General features: G+C 56.2%; 1 protein-coding gene across 2 annotated transcripts; it reads right to left on the reverse strand.

The window, feature by feature from the left end:
- Window positions 1-699: 699 nt before the first annotated feature.
- SOX10 (SRY-box transcription factor 10) lies at window positions 700-12528 on the reverse strand. 2 transcript variants are annotated; one of them, XR_010748095.1, is made up of 5 exons: window positions 12333-12528; window positions 11322-11842; window positions 6406-6674; window positions 1022-3492; window positions 700-965 (listed from the first exon to the last, which is right to left on the reverse strand). XR_010748095.1 is itself a non-coding variant. In XM_066358370.1 (4 exons), exons 2-4 carry the CDS (start codon window positions 11762-11764, stop codon window positions 2789-2791), a joined length of 1416 nt encoding a protein of 471 aa, XP_066214467.1. In that variant the 5' UTR covers window positions 11765-11842; window positions 12333-12528; the 3' UTR covers window positions 700-2788. The 2 variants fall into 2 exon arrangements, 1 of the variants encoding a protein (XP_066214467.1); XM_066358370.1 differs by having other exon boundaries at window positions 700-3492.
- Between the last annotated feature and the right edge of the window lie 655 nt (window positions 12529-13183).

Consider the following 13183-nt stretch of genomic DNA (forward strand, 5'->3'; position numbering starts at 1 on the left):
TCTCTTCAACCATTTTTATTAGTGACTTGAATGAGGATATTCAGGTTTGCAGATACATAAAGCTCAGAAGGAGAGCTAATAAGTTGTATTCAGGATTCCAAAAGGTTTAATATAGGTGGGAAATGGTCAATTCCAACAAGGTGAAATCTGTTAAAGATCAATATAAAATGCTGCATTTATCTACAACAAAACAAAACACCAGAAAACATCTTATATACAGTTGGGGTGATCTGACTTGGCAGCAGATACTGTCCATGAGAACGGGGGTTTGCAGCTACCCTAAACTTCATGGAACCAGCAGTTTTGGTGAGGTTGCCTGAAAAGCTCACATGGTGAACAACAGGAGTCTGGCCCCCCTGGAGGACTGGGCTAGATCTTGGAGCTCTCCACCCCACCCCAGGTCCTGACTCGGAGGTGAGAGGTGGATCAGGAAGCTGAGGCTGCTGCTCTGGAGCAGTGGAAAAAGTATCACTTCAGATGAAAAGGAGAAGTAGGGTTCCCAAATGATGAGCAGGTAGAAGGAACAGTGGTTAAGAGTGCAATGGAGTCAGAGCGTCAGCACTCCTTACCATGAATCTCTCAAAGCTTCAGTTTCCTCATCTGGAAAATGGGGATACAGATAGGATCCACTCTCTCATAGGTTTGAATGACATAAAGCACTTGACCAGGGAGCACTCTCAGTACATGGTACTATTACCGTTATTAGCTGGGTATAAGGAAGACTTCCAACCACCAGAGCTATACATCAGTGGGGCATGGTGGTGAAGAGATTTCCCCTGTCCCTGAGTGGAGTGGCTCCTAGCCCCCAAGCACAGCTTGGATTCAGCTGAGGAAAGAGCTCTCAGGGAGTAAGCACTGAAGGGTTAGATTGCATGTCTGCCATCCTGGGTTTATACTCAGGCACGGGCAACTGCTGTGAAGATCAGCTAGATCCTGAATTGTGTGTGTGTGTGTGTGTGCAACTGCTGTGAAGATCAGCTAGATCCTGGATTGTGTGTGTGTATGTGTGTGTATGGGCAACTGCTGTGAACATCAGCTAGATCCTGGATTGTACCCGTGTGTGTGTGTGTGTGTGTGTGTGTGTGTGTGTGTGTGAGAGAGAGAGAGAGAGAGAGAGAGAGAGAGAGAGAGAGAGAAGAGGTGGCAAGAGAGAGAAGGCCCAGCAGCATATTCTAAATGACCAGCAAAAATCAAGAATTCAGGCCTGACCTGTCTCTTTTTCAAATACCTATCTCTTGAATACTTTGCAGGCCCCTTCTCTGTTGGACAAGCAAAGGGGCTGCTTGGAAGGTGCTCTGTCTGAGTTCCAGCTGGAGCCAGGGAGTGGCCCCCCTGTGGTGTAAGCACAGCTGGGCTAGGGGGAGAGCTTCCATCTGAGGCCCCAGCCCCTGCGCACAGACTGACCCCACTGCAATGCCAGTTGTCCTACCCCACGGCACTGCCCCCACTTTCCTGGGGGAGAGAGGACACTTTTGGGTTAGCTATCCTTTGCATTCCACCCCTAGCTACTTCCAGAAGTGTTTGAGGAAGCATAGGTACAGGGATAAGAGACCAAGAGACAGGCCAGGTCAGGCCCACTAAGCAGGTAACTGGAACCTTTAATTTTATTATGTGGAGTGCTTAATGCAGAGTTAATAGGGGCTGGAGATCCTAGGAAAGGGGAGAGGGGAAAGGGACCTACTGAGATAAATAAGGGGGCAGTAATGAGTTACATGTGGATTGTGGGGGCTGCAGAACAGGAAGATAGGGGCAGACAGAGCTACATACTTTATTCAGATACCACTGGGAAGCAAAGGGCAAAAGGCCAGGGCAGAATGTACACATCAAGAGTTTAGTGTCTTCAGCCTGTGCCAGCAACCTGGGTTGCTGGGCCCTGCATGTCCTCCTGGAGCCAAAGATTTGGGCTGAGCAGCTGTAGCTCTCTGGGAAGCCCAAGGAGTTTGGGGCTGAGATAGCAGGGGCCTCAGAGCCTGGTGAGGAAGAGGGGCTGGCAGGGAGCCAGGAGAAAGGCTCTGTGAATTGTCTCCGAATCCTTTCCTCACCTCCAGCGATGTGCCTCAAGGTCTGCAGGTGGTAGTGGAGGAGGACCTGGGGCCTCTTTCTCGTTAGACAAAGAATGAGGTTGTTGGCATAGAATTGGATCTGGGGACCTCTATGCCAATTCCTTTCTGTGTTCAGGAGGGGAAGGGGCACTGGAGGGGATGAGACGTGCTCCCTCTGAGCCCCCACTCCACCCCAGCATCCTATGAGGCTGTTCAAAGCTGTCAGCCCCCAAGGGGCAGACATAGCCCATTCCAGGCACTGATGTAAGTCTTGGGTTGACTTTGATCTTAGGCGCGTAGCACAGGTGGCATGGGTTATGTCAGACCCCTCATTCTCCACAAGAGAGGAAACAAAGGCACAGGAATGACAAGGCCTCGGATTCCCATCCAACCCTGGATGCTTTCCCTCCCAGAGGAGGGTGAGGGGGTCCTTCTCAGGTCTTGGGATCGAGGGTCATCCTGGGGGGAAGGTGCAGCCCCTCATCGTTCAGTCTAGGGGCAACCATCAACCTCCTTCTCTGCCCAGCCTAGTAGTCTAGGGCTTTGCCTGGGCTGGAGCCTGGAGAGGATGGGGTGGGGGTCATTAAGGCAGTGAGCCAGACAGAAAGCCTTCTCTCAGCTGTCAGCCTCTGCAGCCTCCTCCCCAGCCACCACCAGGCCTGAAATGGGCGAGGAACAGGGCGCTAGGGCTTGGGGAAGGGGCGTGCTACCCAGAGGGACTGGGTGGGGGTATGACAGGGCCTCCTTTAAGGCCGGGACAGCGTCGTATATACTGGCTGCTCCCAGTGTGTGGGGCTGTGGGACTGGGGCCCTGAGGGGCTGGGGTCAGAGATGGCCGTGTAGAGGGGCCGCTGTGAGGGACCCATGTAGGAGAAGGCCGAGTAGAGGCCAGAGGCCTGGCCTGAATGGCCATAGTATGGTCCTGAGGGCTGATGGTCAGAGTAGTCAAACTGGGGGCGGGAGATGGAGGGAAAGGCAGAGCCATAGTGGGGCAGACTGAGGGAGGTGTAGGCGATCTGCGAGGTGGACGGCTGGTCACTGTAGTGCGGGGGCCCCTGAGGCCCTGCGGTCTCCGTCTTCACCTGCGCTTTGGCATCCACACCAGGTGGCGAGACCGTGGGCAGAGCCACACCTGGTGGCTTGGAGATCCAAGTGGAGTGTCCGCTGGCCACAGCCAGGGCACTGCCCAGACCATAGCCAGCTGCTGAGTAGCTGCCCACGTGGCCCGGGTGCCCATTGGGTGGCAGGTACTGGTCCAACTCAGCCACATCAAAGGTTTCCATGTTGGACATTACCTCGTGGCTGATCTCACCGATGTCTACGTTGCCGAAGTCGATGTGAGGCTTTCCGCCCTCCCCCATGGAGCGCCCATCCCGCTTGGGGTCTGTCTTGCCTGACTGCAGCTCTGTCTTTGGGGTGGTCGGAGGGGTGGGTGGGCCATGGCTCTGGCCTGGGTAGGAGGAAGACAGAGAGAGAAGCAGGAAACAAGGTCAGAGGTTTCTGGATTCTCATGGTTCACCTTCAGAGAAGATGTCTTCAGGAGACTGAGGGATAATCCTGGTGTGACCTTGTACGTTTTACGTGTTTGGGCAGCCTGAGTTAGCATTTATTTTTATAATGGTTTTGGATTGGCCTCCAGTTCTTGAAATTCTCCAATCTTTCCTTTCTTTCTTTTTTTTTTTTTAATTTTTATTTTATTTATTCATTTTAGAGAGGAGAGAGAGACAGAGAGAGAGAAGGGGGGGAGGAGCTGGAAGCATCAACTCCCATATGTGCCTTGACCAGGCAAGCCCAGGGTTTCGAACCGGCGACCTCAGCATTTCCAGGTCGACACTTTATCCACTGCGCCACCACAGGTCAGGCCAAAATTCTCCAATCTTGCAGATGGGTCCTGCCTCCTACCCAGAGCAGGACTCCCTCTGTTGCCCACTCCTGGACAGATCTGCTTCCTTTTGAAAAACCTTTCCCATTACAAAGTTCTTCCTCACATCAGCTGAAGTCACTTCCTCCCCTGTTCCATGGCTCCTTAGCTGCTGAGCCCAGTGGGGTCCTGCTCTCCATCCAGCTTGCCTGCTCCCCTCAGTGCATGCTCACTTGGCCTGCTGGCTGCTCTCCTTGCTGACCTCACTCACCTGCTTCATTTTTTTTTTTTTACAGGGACAGAGAGAGTGAGTCAGAGAGAGGGATAGATAGGGACAGACAGACAGGAATGGAGAGAGATGAGAAGCATCAATCATCAGTTTTCCATTGCGACACCTTAGTTGTTCATTGATTGCTTTCTCATATGTGCCTTGACTGCAGGCCTTTGGCAGACCCAGTAACCCCTTGCTCGAGCCAGCGACCTTGGATCCAAGCTGGTGAGCTTTTTGCTCAAGCCAGATGAACCCGCACTTATGCTGGTGACCTCGGGGTCTCGAACCTGGGTCCTCTGCATCCCAGTCCGACGCTCTATTCACTGCACCACCGCCTGGTCAAGCTGCTTCAATCTTGACTCTCCATTTCACTTTTGCTGGCTTGCCTGTGCCTCCTCCTGCTCTGGCCTCCGAACAGCAGTGTCCCCTCCAACCTCTCTTCTCTACCCAAGGACCCTTACTCCAGGAAACCTTCCCTCTGAGCCAGTCGCACTGGCCATGCTCTGCTCCCCCATCACACACCATGCTGCCCATTGTTCCTCCAGTGGCTCTTCCCCACTTGCTCAGGGGAGCACTGAGATAACCGACCTTCTATACCTCTATTCCTTTCTCAATTTTTGCATTCACATATTCACTTGGCAGACACTTATGGGGTACTGTGCCAGGCACAGGGGATATAGCATAAATAAAACGGGCCACTGTTTTCACAAGCTCAGAGGTTTGAGGAGATCCTATACCCACACATGGCTAGAGGGCAGCTTCAGAAGTGCTGTGATGATGGGGCATGCAAAGGGCAGGAGGCCCGCAGGAGAAGCCACTCACCCCGGCCTGCGGACTTGGCGTAGGCCTCACTAAGGAGAGGTAGCTGAGCTGAGAAAAAGCCAATGTTCTGAGGTGGTGGTTCTGTGCATGGCCCAGGGTCTTCTGGTGTGTGTATCTGTGTGTGTGTGTGTGTGTGTATGGGGGAAGTTATGTCCCTGAATCTCAGAGGGTGATGTGAGGAGGGAAGATTGGACTGGGGATCCCCTCAGAGGAAGACCAGAAGCCTGTAGGGTAGGTCTGTGCCTCCTCTATCAGACCAGAGGAGATGCCAAGTCCTGCATTGGCCAATCGTTCTGGACTTTGGGTTTCAATTCTGGCTGTCACTTACTGTGTGGCCCTGGGCGGACTCCTGTCTTCTCTTAACCAGTTTCCTTATCAGTAAAACTGGGAATACCAAGTAGCTCAGGCATGGCTTCCTGAAGCTTTCCTTGCAGAGTCTGTTGGGTGGCTGGACATTTTTGGAAACCTGACTGAATAGATGGTGGATGACGCCCCCTCTGCGTCTTGGGTTTTGTGTGCATTTGCTTCTTCCTATACTTAATTCACATGTGCTCATCCCTGCTCCTGCCACTAGACCCTGGGTTCCTGATTGTCTGCTCCCAGTCCTGGAAGAAAGGAGGACGTGGGATGTGTCTTCTAAAGGCAGAGCTCTGCTCACCAAGACTTCCTGTGCGCCTGACCACATGGCGCTCTCTACATTGTGAACACAGTGAGGCAGCTGTGGTACCGGCAGAGGCCCTGGAGCCAGAGCCTGAGCTCAGGCCTCAGCTGTGTGGCATGTTACTTGTTTTTCTCGCCCTTTAATTGAGAGTAATGAGCCTCTCAGCTGAAGTCAGAGCCCAGGCAGAGTAGCTGCCTCATCCCGGTTCAGAATGATTGAATGAGTGCACTTAAGGCAATAAACACAGTTCCTGGCACACAGTAGGTACTCAATGAATGTTAGAGGTTATTATCATTAATGAGAATGAAACAAGATGCCTGGTCTCTCCCCTGCATGACATGTGCTTATGTCTCCCCCATCAGACTGGTAGGTGAGAAAGAGGCAATGATCTTCTCCATCTGGTCTGCCATTTCTGAAACTCATCCTGTCCTGCCCTTCCTTGTTGTAACTCACCCCTGGGCCTCCTTAACTGGCTTCGCCACTCAGCAACAGGGCCCCTTCCATCAGCCACAACCATCTTGCCTAACTGCCTTCCCTGGCACCAGGGTCCCCACTGAGCTCCCTCTGGGGCCTTGCCCCCCAGCTGGGGTGACCGCACAGCCTGGCAAGCCCTTCCCAGGGCACAGGGCTATCGCGGAGTGTCAGGGTCTCTCAAGCCATCCATCCAGCCTTCACCTCTCCCCGCTGCCCAGGCTCCCCCACCCACAGCTCACCATCACCCTATCCCAGCTCCCAGCCCAATGTTCACCTGAGGGGTGTTCAGGGTTCCCATCTGACATTGGGGAGCCCTCTCCCGGGTGCCGGTGGTCCAGGTGGGCGCTCTTGTAATGGGCCTGGATGGCGGCTGCCCCTCCCTGATCGGCCTCCCCGCCAGGGCACTCTGATTCCCCCTGGGCCGCCTTCCCGTTCTTCCTCCTCCTAGGCTGGTACTTGTAGTCTGGGTGGTCCTTCTTGTGCTGCATCCGGAGCCTCTCAGCCTCCTCAATGAAGGGGCGCTTGTCACTCTCATTCAGCAGCCTGGGGTGGGGCAGTTGAGAGAGACAGCAGAGGGGCCAGTGTGAGTGTCTTCCCTGGAAAATAGGAGGCCTAAAGATGGGAAGCCCAAAGGCGGAACCCAGCAAGGGAGCTTGCTTTTCTATTTATGGACTGGAAGAAGTGAGGCCCAAGGAACCTCAGGCTCAGAGGGCTGTGATCTCACCCCCAACTCTCTCATGGGGCTGGGGTATAAGAGAGGGGCCAGCCTGCCGCTCCAGGTATCTCCTGGGATGGAGTTAAAAATATGACGAGAACTTAGGAGGGGCAGACATCAGTTCAAGGACAGAAAAAACTTTCTAGTCATCAAAGCGATCTATAAATGGAGCTGGCTGCCTCTTCAAGGGGTGAGCTCCCTGTGGCTAAAGGTGTGTAAACAGAGAAGAAGCATGGTGAGGGTTCAGAAGAGCCTAGTCCCTGCTACTTACTAGCTGTGTGATTGTGGGCAAGTCACTCCTCTGAGCCTTTATTTCTTCACCTACAAAACGAGGATGATAATACCCACTTCACCGGGTATGGGACTGACCAAGATAGTGGACATGAAGTGTTTTGCATCAGGCCTGGGGTGGGGAGGTGACGCTTGAGAAATAGGCGCTATTCTAATGCTGTTTGCAGGGAGGTGGGTGGGGTGGGACAAGAGGACCTGGGGTGGGCCCACTCCTGGAATACCGACTCTGGGAATTCCAGTGTGCTGGGGCTGTGGGCAGGAGGGGAGCTTTCTTCACTGCCCCCTGGGGGAGATCATATCTCTTTATCTGGGGGTGACAAAGGGAAGAGGAAGCTAGACACTCTTCCCAGACCAGGGACAGGCAGACAGACCTTCCCAGTCCAAGACCGGCAGTGGAGGGAAGCCCTGAAGGCACTGCCCTGCCCATCTGACTCCATCCTCAGGCCAGGACTAGAGGGTGAGGAGGGTAGGTGTTCAGGCCTTGACTGCCCCAGAGTGAGGAGGGCAGGATGGGTTACCTTGTAGAGGGTGCTGAGGGGAAAGAACCTATGCAATTCTAGACATAAGGGAGTCTACTGGAGCAGCTCTGTTCTCTGCCCAAAGGGCTGCTCTCTCCAGCCCCCCACCCCCAGTGGGTGCCCTCTTCTCCTAGTCAGCAGAAGGCTGAGCCCTCTCGCCCAGGATGGGAGGGGGTGGTCATACCAGGCACCTCCTAGCCGGCAGCAGCATTCCTCTGCAGCTTAGCCTCCCCACTGCCCCCTCTCCCCGCCCTGGAGCCCAGCCCTAGCCCAGGTTTCTCCAAGGGTTCCTGTAACCAAGTGATGGGATGGGGACTCCAGATCAACGCCTCATGAGTTTGAGAGAGGGATGCCGATTTCCTGCCCCCAGCCAGGTCTCTGGGGGGCTGGACCCAGAGGAGTGGGTGGGGCAGGCCCTGGAGTGTGTGTGTGTGTGTGTGTGTGTGTGTGTGTGTGTGTGTGTGTGTGTGTGTGTTGGGGGGGGTGTTGAGGGTCGGAGCGGGGATAGAACTGCACAAGAGGGCAAAGAGCAGGCTCAGCCAGCATAGAAGCTCGTGGATGTCTGGGGACACTCAGCTCACTCAGTGTCCCACCCCAAACCTTCCCTGTGCTCTCTGCATACCTGTCAATCGGGTATGAATTGGCAAGAAAATGGCAGGGGGAATGGGGCAGGGGAGGGTGCAGGCCAAAAGAGAGATTACAACATTATATACATCCCATTGTCACCTCCCTTGCCAGCTCTTCCCAGTACACTAACCTCAATAGAAACCTAACTATGAGCCCACCTGTCCCTCCCCACACACCAGCCCTAACCCCAGTCCTTTCTAGAGAGGCTAACCCCACCTTCAACCCCAATGCCAGCCTCACCAGTCCTCAGCTGTTTAGGCTCTCTCTTGACCCTAAACCTATTCTGCTCTACCATGTAAACCCAATTCCAAATCTGACCTCAACTCCAGTGCCAGCCCTCACTCAGCACTGTCATAGTCCCTCCCACCCCCGCCTCCTTCACTTCACCTCTGTCCTCTGGGTCTCCAAAGTTTAGAAAAGGGGTGAGGAGAGGGTAGGCTGGTTCCCTACCCAAACTGGAAACCCCAACCTGGGGGCCTCCCAAGGTGGGGCACTGGCTGCTACTTCAGTTGCTCTTGAGAAGGGGCCTGTGGGGTTAGCGGTCCAGCCTATGACCCCCTTTTAGTCTCTTGACTCTTAATTATTTTCTCTAGGCAAGTCAACTAACATACAGCCCGCAGCACGTGATCTGTATCCACAGTCCTTTTCCAGGTGGGCACCGAAGATTAGCATGACTATTGGAGCCCATGCAGCTAATTAGGAGTCAAGACCTGGAAGCTGGTGTGTCTGACCCCAACTCATTTATAGCACCTTATACAGTCTGTCTCTTTTCCAGTTTAGGGCCCCTGTTTTCCAGTTCTGCCAACCTAATCATTCCCCTCCTTGATGGCCTGGAAGTCATGAAGTGGGGGGGGGGGGGGCAGGGAACCTCAGGAGGAGCCCATGAAGAGACAGCCAGCCCAGTCCAAATCCAGGATTCAAGGATGTCCCTCAGGACCCTACACAGGATCCAGGAGGTAGCCTGCCCACATGTTGGCATAGTCTTTGATCCTTGCCACTGACCTGCCACCCTCCTACCGCTGGGATTGGTTCCTAAACAAGCAGTATTGCTTTCCTGATTGTCCTACCCCAGGCTGGGCCTGGGGCGGGGGGCACCCTGGGCCCCTATGCTCACACCTTGAGTGGTGGCCAGGAATGAGTCCTCTTGAAGGAGCCCAAGCCCAGGGTTCTGGGCTGGGGAAACAGGGACAGGGACAGTGGTGGGTCCAATCTTAAATCCTTGGTGATAGTGTGCTGGGAGAAGTGGGGGTCTATCCTTGCTCTGACGCTGTCACTGGGCTCTTGCTGTGGTCTGCTCACTGTTCACATGGTCTGCTCTGTCTGCCTCTCTGTCTCCCTCCTGCTTCTCTGTCTTTCACTTGCTCTTTTCTGTCCCGTAGCACCAACGGTCCAGGTCCAGGCCGAGCCCTACATGGATGGACGTTGGGCAGAGGAGCTAGATTTGACCTCTGCTCTTGGGCAGAACTAGACTTTCTGGGTCTGAGGCCTGTGACCTGCCCAGGACACGCAGAGTGCTGAGGGCTGAGAGGAGAAGGGGCACCTGGTCTTCAGCAAACACATGGCCAAGGACAGGGCTGGGGGCTGAATGTGAGTTCTTTTGGGTTTCTTGGAGGCCTTGCTGCTCTTTCCACTACCCTAAGCCTTTGGCCTTCAGGATCCAGTCTTCACTGTGCTGGGGGCTGGCAAAGGGGCGCTGCAGCAGGAGAGTTGCCGGCTCCTCTGTCAAAGCCTAAACTTTCTGAATCTAGATGCCTTACTGCTCTTTTCCTCTGCTCCCATCCTCACAACCTCCTGAGCACACCTAGAGTAAAAGGGTGACCCACACTGTACCAGGGACTGTGTGGGGGAAGACCACTGGATGAAGAGTCAGGAGACCTGGGTTGTGGCCTTGGCTCCTGGTCTGCTACCAGCTGTTACGTGGCCTTTGCAACCCTTTTGCCTTTTGGGGCTATCTCCTGAGCAGTCTAGCAGGGAACCAGGTGACCTCTTCAGGCTCCCATCTCCTGGAGCCCCTGTTCTCTTTGTGAGCTGCCCAGGACTCTGGGGGTGGGGTTGCCATGTTTAACAATGTCCCAAAGGAAGTCAGGTTGAGTAGAGGGTTGTCAGACTTCCTCCTTGGGGGGATGTTTTCCCCCAGAGGTTTAGGTTGCTCCCAGAGCCTGGGAGTCTGAGAGACCCTGAACAGGAAGGGGGCCAAGGATTTCTGTGGCCAGGGCTCTCAGCTCCAGCTTCAGGGTGGAGGGGTAGGAGGTTACTCAACGCTGGGTGGGGCCCTAGAAAAGAAGATGGCGCCGAACTGGCAGAGGGAGGGAGAGAGACAAACCTGGCAGCTTTGGGACAGGGTAGGAGGGGGAGGCTTCCTTCTGTGTCCCCTTCCCAGGAGGATGAAGAATCCCCAGACTTAAGGATGGTGAGGTCAGGAAGACACAGTGAAGGCAGCTGGGATAGGACAGGATCCTGCAGTCACAGATTTGTCCCTTAGCGGCTCTCCATTCCTCACTCTTTCAAAGACTCCTGTTTGAATTCCTTGCTTTTCTTGGACTTTCACCATTTCTACCTCTGGCTGCCTCAGTTTCCCTGCCTTTCCAGCCAGGTCCTCAATTCTTTGCCAAGCGTTTCCCCAGCATCCCCCACCACTTAACTGGTGGCAGTGGCACCCCTGAATGTGTGGTTAGTGAAGGCCTGGCGTGTGAGCCGTCAGTCCACCATCTTTCCCTCCCTCCAGCCCTTACTCCCCCAGGAAGAAGCCCAGGCCCTACCGCCTGCCACCAACAGAATTCCAACCACGAGGGGGCGCCTTTTTGCCCACTACTCGGGGTGGGGAGCAGCCTAGGCCCCGGGTTCTGAGCCAGCACCAGCGGGTATTTGTTGGGGGCAAGGCGGGTCCGATGCCCACACCTGGTCTTTCAGCACCATCAGAGTTGTTCTCGCCACCCCTGCCCCCCGCCCGAGAAGGGCCCAAGGAGTTCCCGCACGGCCTGAACCCACCCGCAACTGGGGGGCCCGCAGGAGGTCCCGGCGGGCGGTGGGTGCGCTCACCTCCAGAGTTTGCCCAGCGTCTTGCTGAGCTCGGCATTGTGCAGGTGCGGGTACTGGTCGGCTAGCTTCCTGCGCGCCGCCTGCGCCCACACCATGAAGGCGTTCATGGGCCGCTTGACGTGCGGTTTGCTCTTGCTGGCGCCGTTGACGCGCACCGGCATGGGCACCAGTGTCCAGTCGTAGCCGCTCAGCACCTGGCTGACGGCCTCGCGGATGCACACAGGAAACTTGTCATCGTCCGCTTCGCCGTCCTGCTGCTCCTTCTTGACCTTGCCCAGCTCTCCCGGCCCCGGGCTGGCCCGCAGGCCCGATCCCCCGCCGCCGCCGCCGCCACCGCCGCCGTCGGGTCCCAACGAGGGCGCGCTACCCGGGGACAGGCAGCGGGGCTCCTCTGAGCCCACGGGGCTCAGCTCCACCTCGGAGAGGTCCTGCTCATCCGCCATGTCGCCCCCGGCCGCCGTCGCCTCGGCCGCCTCCCCGGGGCCCGCCGCCGGCGTCCTCGCGAAGAGTCCCACGCTCACCTGGATTTGAAGGAGGACGCGATGGAGCAGCCGCGCGCTCAGCCCCGACGGAATCCCGGGACGCGACGCGGGCAGAGCCCCGAAGTGGCGCCCGCTTTGCTCTCCCTAAACCCACTGCAGCCCCTGCCTGGGGCACGCGCACATGCCAGACTCGGCTCGGCCTCCTAGCTCCTGCCTCCACGTCTTCCCACCACCTGGTCCCAACCGTCTCTTGGTGTGGGTGGGTTTGGGATTTTTTAAAACCTCCTTTTGGGTGGAGGTTTGTTGATGGAAAGGAAGAAAAACGGACTCTTTATTCTGCTCTAATCCTGGCGCCTGGAGTCTCCCACCTTTTCTCTCACCTCTCCCTCTTCCCTACGCCTGCCCTGGCGGAGCCCAGAGGAGCTGGGTGGGGGGCAGGTGCGGGTGTACCCTCTCTCCACCCCAGGCCTCACAGCAGGGTCCCAGGCCTGGACTGTGGAAGGGAGGAGCGGGCTGAGCACTCACTCACCTCCTCGGACCTCTCCTCCAGCCTGGGGCTCGTCCTTAGGAAGTGGAAAACCGCGTCCCAAGGTGTGCGGTCCAGCTCGGGGCTGGGGGTTGACGCTGGTGGGCTGGGAGGGAGGGGCTGGGGGGCCCTGAGCCTCAGGCCACTGCCTGGTCAGGACGGAGCCTGAATCCTCACCACCAACCACCCTGGCCGGACAGCCTGAGACTGACTGAGCACTGAGCTGCTGCCGAAGGCTGGGGAAGGAAGGAGGGGGAGAAGGGGGAGGGGGAGGGGAGGGAGGGAAGGGCAGAAGGTGGAGCCTCCAGCGCTTTCCTTCGTCCCCAACACTCAGGGCTCCTCTGTCAACCCCCTACTCCAGCTCCCTGCGCTGCTGCCCCAGGCCCATCTTGGGGCCTGAGCTTAGTTGGGGAGTTGTAGGGGTGGGGGTAATCAGGCCAGGAAAGCCAAAGGATGAACGTGGGTGGGGTGAGAACCTGTTGCTTGGAGGAAAATTGGGCCTACCTGTGACCCCCAATCTCTGCCCCAGGTGGTGGGATGGGCAGTTGGCAAAAGACTGGGGAGGAATGAGAAGAAGGCAGGTGAAGGTTCTGTTGAAGTGCAAAGTGGCTGGCTTGTGTTGCTTTAGTAGACATCTTACGGAGTGCCTGTGGATAGGCCTGCTTCCCAGCTGTCTTCATCTGCCTCAGCCCCCACCCAGGCTGCCATCTCTGCCTCAACTTAGACAGTTCTAGGTCTATACTTGGCTTTGCAGGCAGCAGCTCGACACCTCCTGCCCAGTGCAGATGGCCTGGCTTGACCTCTGGTCCCTTCTCATTGATCACCCGGCACCTGTAAGGGTGGGCTGGGTCAAG

The sequence above is a fragment of the Saccopteryx leptura genome, chromosome 1, assembly GCF_036850995.1.
Source record: "Saccopteryx leptura isolate mSacLep1 chromosome 1, mSacLep1_pri_phased_curated, whole genome shotgun sequence".
NCBI classification, from domain to species: Eukaryota; Metazoa; Chordata; class Mammalia; order Chiroptera; family Emballonuridae; genus Saccopteryx; species Saccopteryx leptura.

Coding starts and splice junctions, on each gene's coding strand:
- SOX10 (XM_066358370.1), bottom strand. CDS start 11,764: ATGGCGGATGAGCAGGACCTCTCCGAGGTGGAGCTGAGCCCCGTGGGC. Junction 6,675..11,321: donor ACGCTGGGCAAACTCTGGAG/GTGAGCGCACCC, acceptor GCCCCACCCCAG/GCTGCTGAATGAGAGTGACA. Junction 3,493..6,405: donor GAACCCTGAACACCCCTCAG/GTGAACATTGGG, acceptor CCTCCTACCCAG/GCCAGAGCCATGGCCCACCC.